This window comes from Propithecus coquereli, unplaced genomic scaffold (assembly GCF_000956105.1).
Source record: "Propithecus coquereli isolate 6110/MARCELLA unplaced genomic scaffold, Pcoq_1.0 Scaffold108, whole genome shotgun sequence".
NCBI classification, from domain to species: domain Eukaryota; kingdom Metazoa; phylum Chordata; class Mammalia; order Primates; family Indriidae; genus Propithecus; species Propithecus coquereli.
In genome coordinates, this window is record NW_012134747.1 from 6480322 (window position 1) to 6501952 (window position 21631).

A 21631-nucleotide genomic window follows, 5' to 3' on the forward strand; every position below is an offset into this window, starting at 1 on the left:
TCCCAAGGTCGCGCAGTCCTCTCGGCTGTCGTGCACTGAATGGCTGGCAGTCCTCGGCACCTCGGCCTCTGGCCCGGCAGCTACAGGTCCCAGGCTCCCAGCGTCAGCGCCCGAAGTCGGCAGGGGCTCCCTGCACCCTCCCGCTCCCATCCCCACCCTACACACCTCCCGGCTGCTCTCCTCGCCACTCCCCTGGCCTTCGCGGTCCTCCCTACAGCCCCGGAGCAGGGGGCGCTGCGGCCTCCAGAGACTCGGCAGGGCAGGAGCTACTTCTCCCAGGGGGCCCGACCCACCGAGAGCCTGAGAGCGGGATCTATTTACACGGGGTATTAATGAGTCTTGGAGGAAGCATTCACCCAAGTGCCAATGTAAATGCCGGTGTCAGGAAGGTAGGCGTGCCAAGCCGCGGCTCTGCGGAGAAACCGCGATCACCGCGGCGCGCGGAAACCCAGCGCGCTCCAGAGCGTCCTCGGGTGGCCGGGCAGCACCGGCTACAGCGCCCGCGACTCTACTGGGGAGCGACTCCAGGGCTTCTCAGCATAACGGGTAGAGGTGCAGTTGCTCCGTGTGCCCGTAGACTCCAGATTCTCGCCACCCCCACCCCTCCCTCAGAAACTCGGACCACTCGCGCCTGTCGTGTGTTATTTTTTTTCCTTCCGAAACGCCAGTGTCTTATCTCTCAAGTTCAAGTCCGGCGGACTTGCCTAGTCTCCTCCCCTTAAGTCATTTCTACCACCCTCAGGCAGCTGTGGGAAGCTGGGAGCCCCGGATTGCTCGTCCCAGTGCCAGCGCTGGCAGTCACAGTCTGTCCGGTGCAGCAGCTGAGCGCGTTCGCATCTCTCTCCCTCTCTCTCCCTCCCTTTCTCTCTTCCTCTTTTTCCTCCTCTACTCCCCCCTCCCTTTCTTGTCTCTTAAGTTTCCTGCACCGTTAGTCCAACTGTGTCGAGCCTAGGCTCCTGCGACCCAATCCTGAGCGCGACCGGGGCACTGGGACGGCGACTCCGCCAAGGCTGGACGAGGCAGCCGGACCTGTCCTCGTCCTCGCCCGAGCATGGAGACGGAGCGCCTGGGAGGGCACGTCCGGGGCGCTGGAGACTCCAGGCCCGAGTAGCTTCTCCATGGAGCCTGCCCAGAGCGGTCCTTGCTCGCCGGATTCGCCCCAAGTCCTGTGCGGTAGGTACCTTCGCCTCCACTGTTCCCGGAGGGGACACCTTGGGGCGGGGTGATGGGCAGGAGGTAGGGACTGCTCACAGGGGCACTGTTTGGGGGACAGAGCATGTCTGGCAGGTGACCCCCTACAGCCCCGGGCAGGCTTCCACTCTAGAAGTTGGCTACCGGCTGTGCCCCTTTAGCTCTAAAAGAAGTAGTGCTAGAGCTGTGATTGTGTGTATGTGTGTGTATCTCGGTGTGTGCAGGAGTCTCGAATGGGTAAACTGATCCCTGCTTTCCTGTATGCAGATTTCATTCGTTCCCCACCCCCACTTCACCGAGCGTGTTGAGATACTCAACACCTAATCTTGGTCAATTCTACCTGCCCCTTCCTCTCACCGCGCCCCCTCGCTCAATCTCTCTCTCTCCCCCTCTCTTTCTCTCTCTGTCTCTCTCTGCTGGTGTGTACGTGTGTGAGCACTGCCAGGGCTGGCGAAGAACCAGCCGCCGCCTTTAGTCCAAGCTGCCCGGCCGTCAAACACTAGGGCAGGTCTCGCTGCCAGAGACGGTTTGGGCTCCGAACCAGCCTACACGCGGCTCTGCGTGCTCCGCCGCCCGGGAACTCACAGCCGAGGAGCGCAGGGCGAAGGGAGCCCCTCACCCTCCCGCCCGCCCGCCCGCCTGCGGACCGCGCGCTTGCTGTTCTCGGGCGCTGGATTTACTTGCTTTTCAATTTTTCGTCCCCCTCTTCCTGATTTTTTTTTGTTCCCTCCTCCCCGCCACAACCCCTGTCCCCGCTTGATCGCCAAGCCTAACCTTGCCCGCGTGGTCATGGGATGTCTAATTTCATTTGTATCTAGGCTGCTGAGAGCGCTCCTTGCTCTGTAAAGTGGATGTCAGGTGGATCTATGTTTTTGAAGGAACAAAGACTCAGAGAAGGCACCGCCAAGGAAGTTTGATACGCGGGAGGATGCAGGCTGCGTGCTGGTACGTGCTTCTCCTCCTGCAGCCCACCGTCTACTTGGTAAGTCTCGGCGGGTCCCGTGCTCCGCAATTCCACACTGGCCAGGAAGCGAGGCATCTGGGGGCGCACGGGAGGAGGGTGAGGCCGCCTGTTCAGCGAGAGCAGCGTTCCTCCAGACTGTGTTGGAACAACTTTGGCAAGCTGGTCTTTGGATCCCTGCGGGATTTTCCGGGGTACTCACCCCCATTTCTTGCTCCAGTCTCCCCTCTTAGGCGCGTGACTCTGGACAGCGGCTAGGGCATTCTAGACATCCCAAACACAAAGAGGTAGTGGGACGGGATGCTTTATGGAGGAGAGGGAAGAGAAGGGGTAGAAGGCATGGAACTCTCAGGAGTTCATCCAGAGTTAAAACTAAAGGAAATAAGGGTGGTGGTAGTGGTGGTGGGCGAAAGCACCAATCTGTCCAGGTCTGTGCCTTTGAAAGTTAATCTACCCACCTACTCCTCCAATTCTGAGATGTGACACATAAAGCCATGCAGGTAACTTTCTTTGACTTGTAGGGGTTCAGACAGGATAAGTTTAACTATCAGGAATACCGCAAGCAATCAGATAGAGTTAGGTCAGAGATACTCCGGCAAACATGTCCACCTCCCTCTCCTCTTGACCTCTCCTTTTCACCAAATAACTAAGTCTCATCTCCAGTGCCTAGCCTCGTATTAGGGAAAGGTAGGCCTTGTTGCCAGGGAGAGAATCCTAAACAGCAGTGCTCTGCATCCTCCACAAGCAGGGTTTTCCAGGTCTGGACTTTGCACCCTGTTGGAATTGGGCTGGGGCAAAGCGCTTTGTTGTGGTGAATTAGGAGCTGTCCGTACTACGCCAGCCAAGAAGGAGAGTGCGATTTCTCGAGTCTGACTTCTGGGGTAGGGGGCAGGGACACTTCTGCCCTGTTGGTGAAGTTGTACTCAGTGCGTCGACCCCCCCATAACCTATCCTGGACTGGGGGAGCGCGCCGAGGGCTCATTGTGTTCTGTTTAGGGGTGAGGAGCGCTGGAGCGACCTGAGCTCTCTGTGGGGCTAGATAAACCGGATTGGAGGTGGTGCTAGCGCCCCTCAGTCCCAAGAGCTTCAGAACCCACAAGCCTGGAAGGGTTGCCATCCCTGCAATTGACAGCGTTCCTTAGCCGTTGCCCTTGGTGCGCATGACTGCAGGACTGCGAGTTGTGCGAATTCTATGTGTGAGTGAGCATGTATATGTGTGTGTGCGTGTGTGTGAATATGTGTATTTAACCGATTTCAGCTTCAATGCAAGAACCCTCAATGTTGCCTTTCTTTGCACCTTTATCGCCTGACCGTAGCAGCCGCGGACGCCAGAGGGCGCTGCGCATCAATGTCCTCGCCCACAGGACACCTTGGGGTAAACAGGTGAAAGCAGGGGCAGCCAATCCAAAAGAACTGCCTTTCTGACTCTGTCACCAAAGTCTGTGCCTTCCTCCGGTGGAACGCAGACGGAATGCAAAAAGTGTCCTTACCATTTCTCATCTTCAATCGTTCTCGCCCCCACCTGTGTCCAGTAAGCCCACTGACATTGAGAGCCCAGAGATGGAGGGCAGAAAGTTTGGCCAGAGGAAATTCAGAGATTTTTTATTGAGAGATGGGGGAGGGAGTGCAAAGTGAAAGCCACAGAGTAGGAATATTAACGATTCCCTTGACCATCGTAACCCGCCTGCCCCTCTCCTCTGCGTACCTTTACGCAGACCTGAACCTGAAGACGGTTCTTATGTCCTTGGGCTGTGCTCACACACGCGGCAAGGGCTCGTGGCTATGGTGCAGTTTATTGCTCGGAGCAAGTATTTCGATAGTCTAGAAAATAATCTATCAAAAGCAGAAGTGAAATCAATACGTTGTGTTAAATTTTAAATGTGTTTGTTGGCAGTTAAACCGTTTTCCACTCATTATAACAACAGTGCTGGATTTATTCTAATGCGCTGCGTTCTCAACAACAAGCGCATTAATTCTCCTTTAATTGTAAACTGGGAGCATTTGAAAACCATTCAGTGTGCAAATTATGCTGATTCAATTACCGTTTAGTTACAGACTTCATTACCTGAATGCCTTTTGGCAATACAGAGAAAGGAGACAATTTTTCCAATTTCACTCAAAACAATACGAAATGTGAACAATAAAATAGAGAAGGCGATTTAGAAGTCCATTCTTTTCTTTCCAATCTAAAGTTGTTTTGTGTGTCGGGGATTAGAAACCACACACACCACAAAAACAAAAGGCTGATGGCTGTGACCCAAAGCAGTATTTCCAGGGATTGTAATCCCATGGATATATTCCAGCAGAATTCCAAGATGTTTTCCTGGAGAAGCAGGAAGCTGACTTTTACCACAGAAATGTATTTCAAAGGTTGAATTGGGCACTCACTTCAGGATGATCTTAGGCAGATAAAAAAGCAGGGAGCTTTGATTAAAACTCTAGGGCAATGAACATATCAAAAAGTGATCAAGACTTCTTTCTTCATCTATTTCATTAAACCCAGATACTGTTAACTGAATTGATCATTTATTTGTAGCTGCATCCTAGAAGATCCCAGCCCTTTGCAAGAACCTGCAATAGATGTATACAGATTGTCAGGAGCCACTTAAGTTATACTCCAAGAAGCCAAGGGTGGCAAAACCATTGTTTTATGTTTTCCTTGAACTGACATAAGCCAGGGAGGAATTTTATGAGCAATCTTTGTCTTTATGAGCTCACACCACTAGTTAAGTGACTGGTGCACTCTGTTTATGCCTTGCCTTTTAACTGATACCTCAGGGCACCTTTCCCTTTAAGCCCATTGAGTCCCAGGTATGTTTGCCAAGGAGTAATCACCACATTATGTCCAGGGAGTAAGGCTTGTCTAGTTATCTCCTATACAGAAATATTTAGGTTTCTGCTTATAGAGAAATACCTTGAATAGTCCTAAACTTGAGAAGAATTTCTTATGAAAAACAACTGTCTGTCTATCCAGCAGATCAATGCTGCACACAAAGCCAGTTTCCTGCCTGTATTTGGGTGAATGTTCTCAAAGTATGTTTCTTGGCCCAGGATTCTTTGAATGCTTTTTCTAGGCTGAGTATTTTGTGTTTATTGAGAGATGGGTCTGTCCTAGTTCAAACTGGAAGCTTATTTTAGTACTTCAAGGGGAAGCTAATATGAAGTGTTTTTGCAAAGTTATCTTCTAAATATATTAGCTAGAATACTAAAAATTACCTGCTAAAGCATATTAGCTAGAATACTAAAAATCAGCACAAGGCAAGCTCCAGCCACAAATGTACCAGGGGTGGAAAACCATCTTTTAAAAATAAAGGTAAGGAAATACTCACCTTATTGAATGTTGTGTATCGAAGATTTAAAGGTCTGGATTCAATAGTTGAGGAGCCTATGGCTTAGCAATACTTGTTTAAAAAAGAAAAAAACACTTCTGCAATCTTTATTTTCCTGTCAGTTCTGGACCGATTCCAGGATATTGTCAGTATGATATAATGCGATAACAGGACTATAGCATTTTAACTGAATTAAAGCATGCACTGAATAAACTAGAAAAATATGGTTCTAATCTGAATCTAAAGGATGGGGGCCCTAAATTGAGTTATTCTCAGTGGATCATGCTGAAGGATAGGCCAGGGCACAGAGAGAATATCTCCCACAGAAAGTGTGGTGTTCTGTTTGGGGCTTACCTGTGGCAATTCTCAGATAGAGAATTGAGTAAAATGAGCACTTTCTGAGCACATCAGTGAAAAAGTTACTTAGAAATAGAGTGTGGAGAATTTGACAAAGGGCTGTATGATGTTGTTATGATCAGACACACATCCAAAGCACTATTCTATTGAGAAGAGTTTCTGCGAGTTCTGCTAGGAATTAAATTGCTAATGATTTAGTTGCCTTTTTAACCAAAATGGGCAAGATTTGAAAATCCGTTCTAAATCTTGCGCTACAACATTTAAAGCCATCTATTCCCTCAAATTTAGGGTGTTCTTAAAATATGAATTCTATTCTATTGTTTAATAGAGTTTGAAGAGTGATTAATACATCCATGGGACCACTACATCTGCACTGTTAGAAGCCAGAGAATTTTAGTGAATTCCACTCATTATGAAGGTGGCAATTAAGGATTATGGAAGCCGGGGAAAAAACAGAGCTAGAGAGACCATGAATGTCTATCCTTTGGACTAGGCATATGCACTCATCCTTTGAAAATTAAGCCACTGCCCACTGAAAATTTCAATCCATTTGAGATTATTCCTGAAAATAAGCTAAATAAAATAAATCACCTGACAGGGTGACTATTACAGGTTCTCTATTAGAGCTAGTTCTTGGAGGCAGTACTACATTTCTTAACTCTTCTACCTAAGACCAGCCTTTCAGATATAGGATTAAACCTAGATTTTTAGAGGACCCTATGCCCCAGCAGTACTACATGAGAACTCATCAGTCCCAAGATGTATTCCTGAGCTCTGTGGGACGGAGAAGTTGCTACTATTGCAGGCATTTATGAAATGTTCAACTCTCCATTGACCAGGAAAGTAGCTCTCCCAGGTGTGTGGGAAGCACTTGGGTGAGTCGCCCTTTTGCCCCATTTCCAAGAGGATTATTTGGGTCTGGGGCCTTCTAGTGATAGCTTCAGGGAAAGTGCCTTCAGTATTAGAAGGAGAGAACCAGAATTGTTCCAACTCTCTCAGCGGTATTTTTTCGGAAAGCCATTAAATTCGTGGCTCCTCTTTGTGCAAGGTTGATTTCTATTTGGGTTTGAATTGTTGACAGCTATTTCCTCCTTAATGAAAGTGTTGTCTGGCTGAAAAATATATCGGGTGGCAGAGAAATTGGTTGATTTTTTTGAGATAGGTGCCCGATGTCCTACTTTTCTATCCGAGGGAAAATTTTCTGCAGACTACAGAAATTGACAGCATTGTCCGGGTAATAACCACCGTCGACAATATTTTCAAAAGGGCATTTGAGTGATGAAAGCATTTGGATATTGCTTTTTCAAATAAGCAATTTTCTGTCTTGGGCTTCTTTGATTTTATAGGTGGTGGGGAGTGGAGTAGGGGGCGGTGGGGATGAACGGACCACGCATTTGCAAAGGGATGCCTTTCCCATTTGCCCACTCCTGAAATACGGAGGTGCTGGTTAGCTTCGCCTGGAATTCCGGGGTCTGAACGGCCCTCAAAGAATTCGGCTGCCAAGGCGTGGGTAGTAAGAGTCAAAAGGGAATGCCGAGAATGAGGATAAACACTCTTCTTGCACTCCTCCGCCCATAAAGCAAGTCGATGGAAGCCCTGAAAGTTTACCTACTCCCAAATGGCAAATTAGGGAGTGAGCATTCTTTCTGATTTTTTAATTTTTTTTTTTTAAGAAAGTGCCTAGCTTTGATTCGATTCAGGAAAGATCCCTTTGGGCAACTACGTCGTTTAGGAGCTTCAGATCTCATTTTAAGACCTTAACAGTCCTGGTCATTTTAATTAAAGGGAGTCCCCCGGCCAGGAGCCGTCGGGTCAGCGGCTTCATGCAGCCCGGTCGCAAGGCTGGTCTGCGCTCTAGCCTCTCCCAGTATCCTGCTAGCCACCACTTGTCTGGTCCCGCTGCGTGTTTGCAGCAAGTTGCAGTCTTGATTTATCCGCTAGTCAAGTTCCCGACCAGCTCTTTTTCTCCATGTCAGCACTAACCCCTCCCGGAGCTTGGTAAACACAGCGCGCGCATTTTTCTGCAGCCGATTGGCATGTTGACGACTCCGCTTGAAGGAATGTGACAATAAAGTGGGAAACCAAAGCTTGGCAAGCACTTAATCAAGGATAAAAAGGTTCCGCTGTAAGGATGTCACTCAATTTATTGTGAAAGTCGAATGAATTACGTTTAATGAAAGTGCTCCCCAGATGAATATTACCAGCAATTTCCTGAGTTGGCTCTGTCAGCTCGAGATGAGGAAATGCCAACCCAGATCAGAAAAGAGCGCCCGTCTCAATTACTATGCAAGCTTTCCAAGAGCGGCTTTTTATTGAGATGATATATATTGGCGGCTTCTTCAAGCCCCTCCGCGCGCGCAAGAGCGCGTTTGCGCATTTTCCAAGTTTGCCGTCTGCCCTCGCTGGTTGCTGGCTGTTGTTTAAACTTCGGAGGAGCACGCCGCGTCTCTGCTGCGGGCTGAAAACCTAATTACCTCTTCTGTAAACAACTTTCCCTAATATATTTTATTTACTACGGAGGTGGGGGCTGGCGGGGGCTATGGGGGTGGGGTGGGGCGGAAAGAATTCCGTTGCTTGGGTGCCCTTTGTTGTAGAAAGTTCCTTCAGCTCTAGTCCCGGACCCTGGAGAGTGGAAAGCGAGATGGCGGCGGGAGCGGGTTGTTGGGATGGTGCGCCTGGTGGAGTCCCGGGAGCAGCTAGAGAGCAGCACGTGTCTCTCGGGCCCCAGCTGGCGAAAAGCTTTCGCAACTCCTTCTTCCTTTAAATTAATGAGGGTGTTTTACTCTTTCAAGCCGGAAATACGATGGGGAGGGGGATACACAGGCCTCAGCCGGAGCGCATCGCCTCATCTGCATGAGAATGGAGAACTAGAAGGCTTTTCTTGTACTGTTTCTTTCTCCCACAATAAGACAAATTGCTGCTTAGAAAAACCGCGTGTTTCCTTAGAAACTGGCTTGCGGGGGCTCTGCGCGTCCCCGCTGAACCTGCCTCTGGCCGCGCCTCGCCTGTCACCCCCGCTGCCCTAATGGGTTCTGACGCGAAGGATCCAAGCAGCTGCCGTGAGAGGCGCAAAGGGAGGCCGGGCGCGCTTGCGCCACCGGACGGGGCGGGGGTCCTCCTCACATCCTGCCCTGGGTCTTAGCCCACCCTCCCCACCCACTGATTTTAAAGGCCATTCATTTTAAGTCGTCTTCTATAGTAAGACGAGAGAAACTTTCTTCGACGTAGGCTTCCTACCCTCGACTCGGAAACTCAGTCCTCTGACCAAAGCTGCAGTGTTCGAGCCCCGGGAAGTTTCCCAGCCCGAGTCGCCGCAGTCACAGCCGTGCGCTTTACTGTCTACACTTAGCCGCAGGTGACCTCAAGCAGTCCAGACAGGTTTATGAAAACACAGGAGCAGCCCGCTCACGTCCGGGCCCCAAGCCCCGACACCAAAGCATTGCTTCTGGGGAACTTTTCGTCGAGCTTCGGTGCTTCCGAGGCAGCACGTTGGACAGCCGCAGTTGTCTGGAGAGAAGCCGCGGGCAAGGAGATCGAGTAGGGCGCTGGCGGGCTGAGGGGCAAGCCTGGGCCGTGAGAGCGCTTCTCAGGACCACGGCCAGCGCCACAGGCTCCGCCCCGCTTGGTGCTGACAGCTCGGCCTCCCTCCCCCGCCGCGGCTCGGGCTGATTTCTTCCTAAAGTCGAGTTAGCGCTCTCGGCTTCCGCAGACGCCTCCCTAAGGCCCAGTCGCGCCCGTAATGACCCTCCCTCCCATCCCAGTCATTCGGGAGCACCTAGCTCCAGTCACTAGGTCCCTAACGTGTCCTGCAATCAGAACCTCCAGTTTGCACTCTCTTCCTCCGCCCCCTCTGTGGTTGCTGCATCACGTGATCACAGAGTTTATGCAGTGGGGGGGCGAATCCTCCCCCCTCTTTCTCCTCTCCTGCCCCCCACGCGTTCTCACAGTCATTAAATCTACCTCTCCCCCCAAACAGAAACATGAATCATATAATTTAGAGTCAGAAGTGTCTTCTGCAATGTAAAAGTCTCATTTGCAGACAAGGAAACCGAGGCAGGGAGAGGGAAACCAACTTTCTCACAAAAATAAAGCCATATGAGTAGAAGCGATTCCTGCCCCATCTCCTACCTGCAGGGACCAGCGCCATATGCTCTCCAGGATCAGGGCGTCTTTAAAAAGCGGCGCGCAGGGGTGGGGGGAGTCCTAATTATTATGAATTTCTAAAGGACCAGTAATTATTCTCGGGGAGCAGGACAAACCACGGCCCAGGCAAGGGAATCGATATATTTGCTATCGAAAGTGCTTGGCTCGCGTTTAATGCAGACGAATGGGGATGCAGCCTCATTATTTTCCATGGTTAGGCTCACCAGCCTGGGGCCTGATGCAGCGTGAAATTTATCATCATTAGACCCGGGATGGGGCGGGGAGAGTTTCTCTTTATTTACTTGCCATACAACAACTACAACCAACACGAAACAGCAACAAACACCCCCCCCCCCCGAACGCTCACTCTCACCCAACCATTGTCCTGCCCCCCTCGCCCCCTTGCTCCGGCCGCTGGTGCACATTCCCCTGAGGCCTCTCTGCCAGCTTTAGAGCGGACACTGCGGTCACTTAAAGTGTGCGCAGTTCCTCCTTGGCGGCTGTCACGCAGTTAATTTGATCCAGAAGTCAGCCAGATAGTACCGAGCGTTGGCGCTAGGGGTTGTCTATGTCAAAGGCGAAGGTTGGCTGGGAAGTTCTGTCAGTTTCTCTCGCCTTAGCGTAAGAGCCAATCCTTTCGTGACACCCGATTCTGCCAATCCCCGCGGTATTAAAGGAGCAGAGATCTGGCAGGTAGTGCCATCGACCCACAGGAGAAGTCAGCTCGGAGAAAGGCAAGCCCGCAAGAAGAGAACGAGTCTAGCGGGGAAGAGGGGTCGGAAATTGAACAGGAAGGGAAGTGAAGGTGCAGGGGCCACGTCTCCGGGGTATTCTCCCAAGGCCCTGGAGAGACCCGCCGCCTTCCTCCTGGGAGCGAGAGTCCGGCCTTTTGCCTACAGGCCAGCCCTCTGCAGTTTTCTAGGACTGGGGCTAGGCTCCACCTCCACCCACTGAGGTCACTGAACTGTCCAGGGTCCTGCCTACTGGATTGCAAGCGTTTTCCCATTTCTTTCTTTCCGCAGCTCGTACTCCCTGGCACAGTCTTGCCCACACGGAAGTTGCCCGATGCCCCCGGTGGGCAGCTGCTGGGCTGAAACTTGTATTCCTGCACAGGTGACTTCACAGTTGCCTGCAAAGCCATAGTTCTCAGGGTCAACTGAGGGGTGTGTGTGTGTGTGTGTGTGTGCATTTGTGCCTGGTCTTCACCAGGCACATTCCTCCCTTATTACGGTGAATCAATCCCTGCAGAGAAGATACGTTGTGGCAATTAAAAAAAATCTAACTTCTAATTCATTGCAGTAAAATTATCATAATTATAATAACGTTAATGAGAAAGAAATTAAAAATTGCGAGCTTCCAGGCATTTAAATAATAATAATAATATCTGCCCTCCCCCTTGGATTTTCTTTTTCTTCGAGCCTAACCTTTCATGGTGTATTGTGATTACCTGAGTGTCTTTGTTTCCTTGTCGTCAGAGACAGCTAGCCAACACAGTACCCGGACTATTTGATCTACTGGCATCATTTCCTCCCACCGTCTTCATTTTTAGAGGCTTTGTAATTAAACTCTGTGAGATATATGTAACATACATCCAGTGGAGAGCCTTATTATTTATATTTATGTAGCATGCTGAGAAAGGAAAATTAAGGAAGTGCTTATATTGAAATAATAAGCCTGCTTTGATATTAACAGAAATGTCCTTTTAATTTACTTTTCTCAGGCCTAAAGGACTATCTCTGTGAGACCAGACCCCACAGTCATGCCTCTTTAAAGAGAGATCCCAATAAAGTGAAAAAGACATTTATTAGGTTGTACTAACTTAGAAGAACAAAAGACCAGGCTAACCACTCACTGGAAATGCACACTATGGTAAAGTGCAGTATGATGCCGGAAGCTGAGCAGAAAGAACTGGCTAGAAACAGCTGCAAGGCCCTACACCACCATAATGCATGAATTTACTCGTAGTGTAACAGGGCCTTACAGAGCCAACACAAAGATACCATGATGCAAATCAACAGAAATTTTAATATAACTGAAAACTACAGATTAAAAGGAAAGAGGCACTGATTTCCTTCTCTAAGAGATTATTGCCAGAAAAATTATAATGGAAAGGCGTGGAGAAAATTTCCCAGCTCAGAAGATCCTTTTCCATTTACAGATCACACACACACACACACACACACACACAGAGCAGAGGAAGGCTGAAAATATATCTATATATCTACCTCTTTGAAGAATTCCACAGAAAATTATTGTGAAAAATTCTCCAGTTTTCATAAGTTGTCGGCTTTGGAATTCCAACTTGGGTTTGCACTACCATTTCCTTGATAGGAATCTGGTACCTGACACTGCACTGTTTTCCTCTTTATGTCAGTATTTTCAGCTATAAGATGAAAGCAATTTTGGTAAAGAGGAACTGCTGGCATGATAACTGAAATTTTAGTCATGTATGTATACTCCAACTTCTCCAACTGAACTTTAGAAAATGATTCTTCTCCTTGTAACCTTGTAGCTGGATGTTATTAGAGGCCCACAGGTATATAAAACAGCTTATATAAAATTAATGGACTGCTTTACATTCACAATCTCTAACTTGTGAAGTCCTTGTAAAATATTGCATCTATTTAAAATAGGAAGAATATAAAGTCAGGTTTGGTGTGCAATCAATAGTTGTAAATGGTTCAGTGAAATATTTGATTGTTTTGAGTGAGTTTGACAATGTAATGGAAATTTATCGTCCATATTAGTGCATTGATATGATAATCATAAGGTTGTCCCTTCTTTTATGTACTTGACCTATTTTGAAACTGATTGAAAGATTCCAAGGTAACATCTAAGTACATAATCAAAATTTTAAGAAAGATGCATTTATTGACTTACCAGATTACAAAGAAATCTGGGTCACTAAGAAATCACAAACAAGAAAGAAAAAAATCCCTCTAACATGCCTTCATTATTTTGTTTAAAACAATATATTAACAACATATTATATTATTTACTGTTGCTATTTTATATGCATTTTTGCATAAGTAAATGGATATAGGTTTTAATTTCAGCATCAAACTTAATAAAAATGAGACTACTAAATGTAGTTAACTTATTAGAAACAAATCTCTTCCTTTTATTCATAGGCAAATTTCAGAAAAATCTGAGGTCCTTATTTTTTTCTTCCTCTAAACATAAATTAAAAACTGCATTTTCTCATTTATTGTGTTACTTGGTTTATGGATCTCTAAGAAATGCCGTAAGTCCAATTATGATTTTCTTTTTTCCTTACTGTGTATTTTTATTGGGGGAATGAAACACTTTTTTTTTCTCTTGCCTTTTTGGACTGAGAATTATATACAGCCAAAAACCATGGTGACATTTTCAAAACCTGTTCTCCTCCGCATTTCACTCCAAGGTTAACTAGAATAGTAACACTTTTATTTTCCTTATAAAAATGACCATTGCACTATCCTGTTAACAACTCCTCTAAATCAGAAACAATGCTCTGATTTACCAACTGGTTACATATATTGCTGATGCTGCCCAATGCTTGATGGAAAGTTCTTAAAAGCCTGGGCTGGCTTATGCAAGACCCATTATATTTTATGTTTGAGCAATTTTAAATGAAAATGCCATAATTAATCTCAAGCTTAATTCTAAAAATCTATTTGCAGAATGATGGCTTGTGATTGGTTGTTGAAACAGCTGTGGTGTTGGTAACAGGGCTGTCTACACAATCTCTGAAACTGAAAATATAAAATACTTTTACTCACATATCTTTTCCAGTTATTAGTGAATAGTTTCTTGCACCAGGGCACTACCACTTACTATTCTACAGAATTAAATGCAAAGAAAGATACAAACCACTGCATATGAAAGGAAGTTATTCATGCATGGTCCGTGTACTAATTGTCTGGTCTTGATGTGAAACTTAATTGCTATTGATGTGGAGAATTTGCAGAACATGGTAGATTTTTTGCCTCTTTCACAAGAAATATGTAATTGAATGATGAGTGCCTCATGTTAGATTTTCAACCTTATTTCTGTTGGTTTAGCAAGGCAGACTTATGAACAGCTACACCAAAGAGGCAGCTACAATCTCTAGCTATTATCAAACTAATGCAGATCTGGTATTAATGCATGTGAGCTGAGCTACCACTTTTAGATCTGCATCTCTTGAATAAATATTTTGAAGTGTGGAACCATGAAAAGTGAGCCATTTAGTCTGAGATGTTTAATCCTGCCTTGCATTCTTGATTGAAATCTTTCACAATTAGAATGGCTTTAATTAATGTGCGGCCAGATGCATCTGTACAGATTGATTGTCCCACCCCCATGTTCCTTGAAGGAATAGTGAAAAGAGTGAGAGGCTTTAAAGGCAAATCCACATGCCTCAATCCTAAAGCAAACTGATACACTTCTAAAGACCATCACCTGACTTCCAACCAGGTAGGTAATGTCAAGTAACATGACCAAGAGTCGACACTGAACTCACCGCAAAAATAGAAGATGTGATGAGGAGAAAGTGGGTGACTTTAGGATGGAGTTTTTTCATTTAGTTCTCTTAACAACCCTATGAGATGGTGGGTACCATTAATATTAACAAGGTCCTATTAATATCATTAATATTAACATATTAATGTCCTCATTCCACTGATATAATTAATAATACTCTATTTTATAGATGAGGAAGCTGAGGCATTGAGAGTGTATCTGGTACAAGGTAGCAAGATTCCATGCCAAGCAGTCTTATTCTTCAGCCAGAGCTTTTAATTACTATGTCATATTGTGTGCATATGTGTGTGAGAGGCAGGAGAATGAGTCTCATTTTTAAAATCTTTTTCAAAGAATTGCTATGTTGCTTTCCATTTTAATAAAGAATTCTTCCTTCCCCCTTCCTCTTGGCAGACCTTATTTGGATAACTGGGGTGTGCATAAAATTGCTGTTGGTACTACCATAGTTCAGTAGTTTTATTAGATGTAGTTTTTATTCTTTGGGGGCTTCCCATCAAATGGTTATGTAAACTTAAGAAATACAAGCTTGATATTGATGATTATGACTCCAGCTTCTGCTGATGGCATGTGGGACACAAACTTTTTAGGAACTTTCTGCTTCTATTGACCTGATCAATATGAAAAATGATCCCTAGTCCTCAGAGTAAGGTAATAAGTGAGACCGTGACATAAAACACAGGCCTCACAGTCATGTGTGGTGGATTTTAAAATGATCCATAACATTTGTATCTTTTCTCACAAATCACACACATGTTTTTTGAATTACTTGCCACATCTGGGCAGGAAAAGGTGGGGAGACAAGATTAGAGTTTATTTCTAAGGGGTAACCGCATGTACAAGGCAAATAAACTCTAGTTTTCCCGTGGCATTTATTGTCATGAGTCCTATCTTGCTGACAGCTTACCGAACACAAAAGGGAAATGCAAATCCGTATTCTTTTAAAAATAAAGTCTTTTCATAATGATACAAACTAAGAAACCGAAAACATCTGCTTAGTTTAATACTTTATATTCAAAATAGGTCCAAACATTCAACTAGCTTAGGATAGGTATTTCCATTGCATTCTAGATATGTAATCTAAAAACAAAGAAGAAAAATGCCCATAAAGTATTTTATAGAATTATTCACTCTATATTGGATCTAGGAATTTATCTATTTCTGAAAAATAAAAGTAGATACAAGATACTTCTGCACAAAGTGCAAGTCTTTTGGCAGGAGATGAGGGAGGAGAGTTTGGCTTCATTTCAGTCTTGTACTACATTTGACCTTGGGAGAGCTTAGTTATGCCTTGGGGCAAAAAATTAAATGTTCCATTTTGCAGCAGTATCATCTTTCACCTTTATGTGGATTTAAAAATGTAAATAAAATTGCTTTCTGTAAATGGTATACATGAAGGTCATATTCATATTCTCTGAAAGAATTCAAAATGCCATTTGACCCATCATTGGCTCAATAGATAATAATGTGTTCTATTAGTTTCTAGTAATCTACTTTTTAAACATTTTATGACCCAATATTTTAATGCCTAGCTCCTCGTTTGTGAAATAAGAAATGAGAAATAAACCTTTTAGCACTTCATTGTAGATTTATTTATAGAATGTGTGCTTTCAACTTTGAACTTTTAAAAATGCCAGATCTTCCCAGAATATATTTCTTTAGTTATAAAAGTGTTCTGGATGAAAATCTGCAATGAGAGAAGGATATGCTTTTGAAAGGTTTTGAAGGCTCTAGCTTTTTTCCAATTATCATCTATGTTTTTTTTGCTTATTATTTTCCTTGAAGATCACTCAGGAAATAGGGTTTGGGAACCCTATTAGCAGAGTACAGCCAATAGTCTTAGAAAGTAAAGTAACTGCTCCTTTCTTTGAGAGAGAGGGTGTTCTTTTCATTGCAATTTGGATAATAAGACCCTGATAGATCCTTGTATTTAATTGTCATGATTTTGATTGTTAATGACTTTTGATTGCTGCTTCTGGAGACACCTGTCAGCCGTTTCCGAAGCACAGATGGCTTTTTCAACAGCAGTAGGAGTTTCTTTTTCCTACTAACCTTGAGCTGAACAAATTATTTTGGGAAGATGCGCAGACCAATGTCATCCTAAGTATTCCTGTCTTTGGAAGATTATTTTGTTTATTGAATAATGAATTGAGATTGTTATTTTTCAAAAGCTTCTAGATTTTTTTTATGGTGAAGAACATTAGTTTTCTTTCTGAGTAGACGTGTGATGATTGTTCAGTGACTGGCCATACAACTAAGGTAAGAATATTTTCCTGTTTACTTGGCTCAGTCCTGTTTTCTGCTCGTTGCCTAAATCAAAAATGCCTTCTTTTATTTTCAAAACTGTCCTAGTTTGAGTGATAAATTATATGCTCATCTTATGTACAACTCAATGTTCAAATGGCTGACAAGAAAGGTTGATTATGAGTCTTTATGAAAGGCTATGAGTATGAAAGATTGTTGTATAGGCAAGAAGAAGTATTTCCACTTCTTTTTCATGCTTCTTTTTCCACCAGGCATTCAGAATCTTCGTGAACATGGGTGCCCAGTGTTCACCACGTTGCATGCCTCACGGAACTTACCCCATACTTTTCTCCTTGACATTCTGTTAATATTTTTGAATAAAAATTGGACAGTACACAGTTAGTTATGGGAAAAGCTTATACAAGAAGACAGACTGATTAGCCATTCAGAGGTTCTGGGGTTTGTATCAGCCTGATGAAATTGCTGTGGTCCAGGGCCCAGAAACTGAACTTTGTCAGATAGATACTCCGAAATGAACTCACTCTAACCAGAATGACTTTTTGATAATGCCCTTTTCCTGTGAGAAGAATATCTGAAACTCTATTTAGAGCATCTTCTCTTTTAATATGAAGACTCTGGAGAATCCAATAAATAATCAAAACTTGCTTGGTGGTGTGTGTGTATATACATATTCCGCACATATTATGGGGAAAAATATATATATTAGAATGAAAAGAGAAGGAAAGCTTTGAGGTTATCTCATAAGAGGCCATGATGGAGCCCAAATTGGAGTTGAAGGTTCCCTTCTTCTGACTTATGTCTTCTTGTCCTTGAGGGTGATGAGCATGTTATCACCTTGGCTCGCTTCTCTAAATCCCAGTTTCGTATGCTGACAAAATCATCCAGTCTTTTTGATAAACTCTTTCTTTAAATGTGTTACTATCACTGACGAAATTGAAGTCAAATAGCTGTACCTCTGGACCTATTGAATATTTTCCCTATTCCCATTTTTTTGGTTATTTTTTTTTAGATCCCCTGAAGGCATTTTTATCTCCCTTAATATCTTGGTTCTTTATCAGCTAGAACCTCCTTGGCACCCTTGACTCTTCACTGTGTTTTACAACTCTCCTTTTAGGGCTCTTTAAAGCCTTGAGATTAGGAATATGAGTGTGTGATGTTGACTTAATAGCTTACTCTTCCACACTTCTGCTCAGAGGGTATTCTTGGTAAGGAATTCAAGCAGTTAGTTAGGACCTAGGCAAAGCCTTCTGAGTGGATGGTGGGAAGAGGGGAGAAGAAAACATTTTCCATGGCCTCTGTCAAATGCATAACTTGTTTTTCTAGTGGGCATTCTGTAGACATGACTTGATTTTTCTAGATTTCTTGGGATTATAGAAGTTGATGCCTGTTAAAGTATTAAACAGAGTGGGGGTTAGGGTAGGGTGGCCATGGTTATTGATAGTTTAGAGAACCACTTCACAAATTCTGGTCTGTTTTGCAAATGTGCTGGCAAAAGTTAACTGGACTATCTTTGGTAAGAAGCATCAGTGCAGATTGTTACTTCTGGCAGCCCAGGAGATGAGTGTGCTTTTCTGGGAAAATCTTGTCAGGAGTTATACACCAGGAATCCAATTTCTACAGGCCTCTGGCAAGGACAGAGTTAATATGATGACACACCAGGAATTTCAATCCAGCCTGGAAACTAAAATGGACTAAAGGACAGAAAGCATCAAGTTTATTTTCAAAGATGCTTTTCCCCTTTTTATAGAATTAGAAGGAGAGAGGGAGAGAGGAAGTAAGAGGGGAGGAGAGGAAGAGAGAACTATCCAGTGTTTACTTCTACTCTGTATTTAGAAACTCTAATCATAAGTACATTACCCTCTCCAATGAGCTCAACAATTGACATAAGCTCCTGCCTTCTTAGTCACTCAACATCTGAAAATCATTCTAAATATTTTAATCAGCAGAAAAGAAACCAAAGGGGGAAAAAACCTAACCAAACATGCACAACTACCAAAAATTTTATGAAAATACATCACTGGTTTCCAAGATGGCTGAATATCCCAACCGTGGCGTTTTGCAGTGGGGTTGTTTTTCTAAATGTAGTAAATGGGCAAATATGCTCTTAATCAGGAGATGTAAAGAACCATTTGCTTTAAGGAAATTCAAAGAGTTTTATTTATTAAATTGCCTTAGCAAAGAATATCTGAATTGTATAGGTTGTAGTTGCTATGAGAACTATAATGATATTAGTACTATTGAATTCCAAAAGTGAATGACTCCTCTAACATATCCCTTATACATAATGGTTGTAAGAAATTTATTATAGTGAATTTTGAAAGAGAAAGAAGACTACCTTTGGGACCTGGCAGATTACCAGTGAACTCTGTAATATGGTTGACATAATAGATCATTTTCTATGTGTTAGGTGTTTAGAGTTTAAAGGGGGTGATCAATTTTAACCACTACAAGGTCTGGGACAAAGCATTTCTCGTCTGTGTTGTGCACCACGCTTCCCTAAGCCCTTAGTTCATTTCCTTGTTTGGCTTGTATTAACTGAGGACATGGCAGAATTAGGGCCTCTTATAGAGGAAGATGGAGAAGATCCTCTGATGATATGTTTTGGCCACTAGCCCCTCTTTCTGTTACCCATTATCTCTTTCCTCCCTCTATCTATGATATCCTCAAAATTACAAATGAGTGCAAAAGGGCTCTTTAAAAAGAGAAATGTGGCTCTAGAGGGACATTGGCGGCTTGTGGTAAAGGTAGAAAGGATGAGTCAACTTTTGTAGCAATCAGTGTTCACTGGAGTCCTGATACTGAAATAGAGCCCACATCTTTATTGGGCTATATGATGCTTTTTGTGAATCATAAATTACTCCATTCTTAAAGGTGACCACACTTAGATAGTCATCTTTTGTAGGAGCCACTGCATTATATTTATATGCTCATGGTAAGCTGTGTTTCAGAGGCAGAAAATGGAGATATGAAGAGATTGTGTAGAAGTCTGTTTTCTTTGCTAAAGGCAAAAGACATTTTAAAATATAGAGTTTAGAAGTCTAGTGTTCACTACTGGTTTCTTTATTTAAGCAGCCATGCACAGTGCAGTGACTTCTGGGCCAGAGGACTGGGTGTTTGTGTGTTAGATCATCAGAATATACAATAGTATACCATGCCATCATTTTCCATAAGACCCCCATAGCAATCAATGGATTACTCCATGAACTATATTGTTAGTTCTTTTGTATGTAAATCTAATAAAAGGAGACTAAAACTGTGTTTGCAGAATGGTGGTACAGGGATGAAAAGAAAATGAACTGACTTAAATTAAACATCAACTTGTGGTCACTTTAACAGACTAATCCTGAGACTTTAATCAGTTGTCATAATATTCTATGCATGAAGAAAATTGATGTACTGTATATTGTGTCTTGGTGAGTAATCTCTGGCCCTATTTTCCTTTGTGGTACTGTTTAAAAAGGAAATGAGTGGATGTTTTAATGGAAATCAGGGCTGTTCCAGCTTTAGCAGAAGGGTGAAAAGTAAAGCTTTCTTACTAAGCCAAGGCATTTCAGCTCACAATGGAAACAGAATTCCCTCTTTCTGTATACCATCTGCACAGCCTTGTGGCCTGGGTTGCCATTACTGTCCAGAGAGAATGCACTTCTCCAAAAGGATCAGAATTTGAGCAATCTTCCAGGCTGGAATTTTAGCACTCACAAGCCATTTGTGAACACAAGTTGAGAGGAAATTGCCTGCTGCTTATCAGCGTCCACTTTTTGTTGCTTCTTCCAAAAGGGTTTGGGCTAATATTCAATATCAGATGCTGTTGGAAGCCACTAACCTATAAAATATTAAGTGGCTTGTTACAAGGCACATTGGCATGCTTGTCATCTGTTCAAACCAAATATGAGATGGCAGGGCTTTCTTTTCATGTGTTCTAAGGGCTATTTCTTTGCCAATCATTTATTTGCTGACCCTTACAGAAAAGGACAATTCTTTGGAATGGTCCACATCATTCTTGCAAGGTCATTAGACACATTGCTAGATGTAACCACTGCTCTGAAATGGGAAGGGAGGAAAGCTAGGCAATGGTAAGTCACTTTATAAGTGGTGAAGATGAGGCACAGGGTAGTTAAATGTCTTACCAGAGATATACACATTGGAGTGAGGACTGAAGTCTGCTGATTTCCATCTTGTTTGTGAAAGAAACTAAGAGCAGGATTTCACACTGTTTTACTGCTCCCCTATTTACATAGGGGTGACAGGTTAATATATTGACTAAGGGGGATCTTACTTAAAAACACAGTGCTTGTAAGGGAGATAATGAATTCTGGTTTATCTCAGTAGTAACTGATTAACTCATTGATCTCTGGATTGGAAATAATAATAATGAATGAATGTTGTAATTGTTCATCACTATTTCCTCATTCCAAGGTTGCTTCAGTTTGAGCAATTTTATAAAATAGTATGCCTATCTCTTTAGAATTCATAGAGGCTGTGGGACCTTGAGTCTGGTCCAAGTGGCTATGTGTGCTCAGCATGTGACAAAAATGATGAATGGAGTTGCAGGTTCGAGGAAACAGAGGTCTTATTGGAATGACATCTGCTTCTCTTCCAGGCCAGACATGCCATACCAAGGGTCAGTGGATCATGCTGGAAGAGGAATTCGACAAGCTTGAAAACATAACTTTTTTCTTGTCTATTTGATTTAGAGCAGAAATACCAAACTGAAACAAAAATACTTGTTTTTCTATTACCATTACTTTGTACATCCAAATCCATAAAGCTATATTAAATTAACTACAATAGGAAACAGATTTTTGACATTATGAGACTTATAATTTAAGCCATGTTGCCCTTTTATATCCATTCACTTGATAAGGTCCAGCTTGGTGAAAGTGAC

At 43.7% G+C, this 21631-nt stretch overlaps 1 protein-coding gene across 1 annotated transcript in view; it reads left to right on the plus strand.

Annotated features, from left to right (window-relative positions):
• The first annotated feature begins 368 nt into the window (after positions 1–368).
• NXPH1 (neurexophilin 1) overlaps positions 369–21631 on the plus strand; it is a 329905-nt gene continuing 308642 nt past the window's right edge. Inside the window, exons 1-2 of the mRNA XM_012647720.1 lie at positions 369–1173; positions 2010–2173. Coding sequence (XP_012503174.1) covers positions 2120–2173 — 54 coding nt within the window. The 5' untranslated portion in view covers positions 369–1173; positions 2010–2119. The remainder of the gene's footprint in view (positions 1174–2009; positions 2174–21631) is intronic.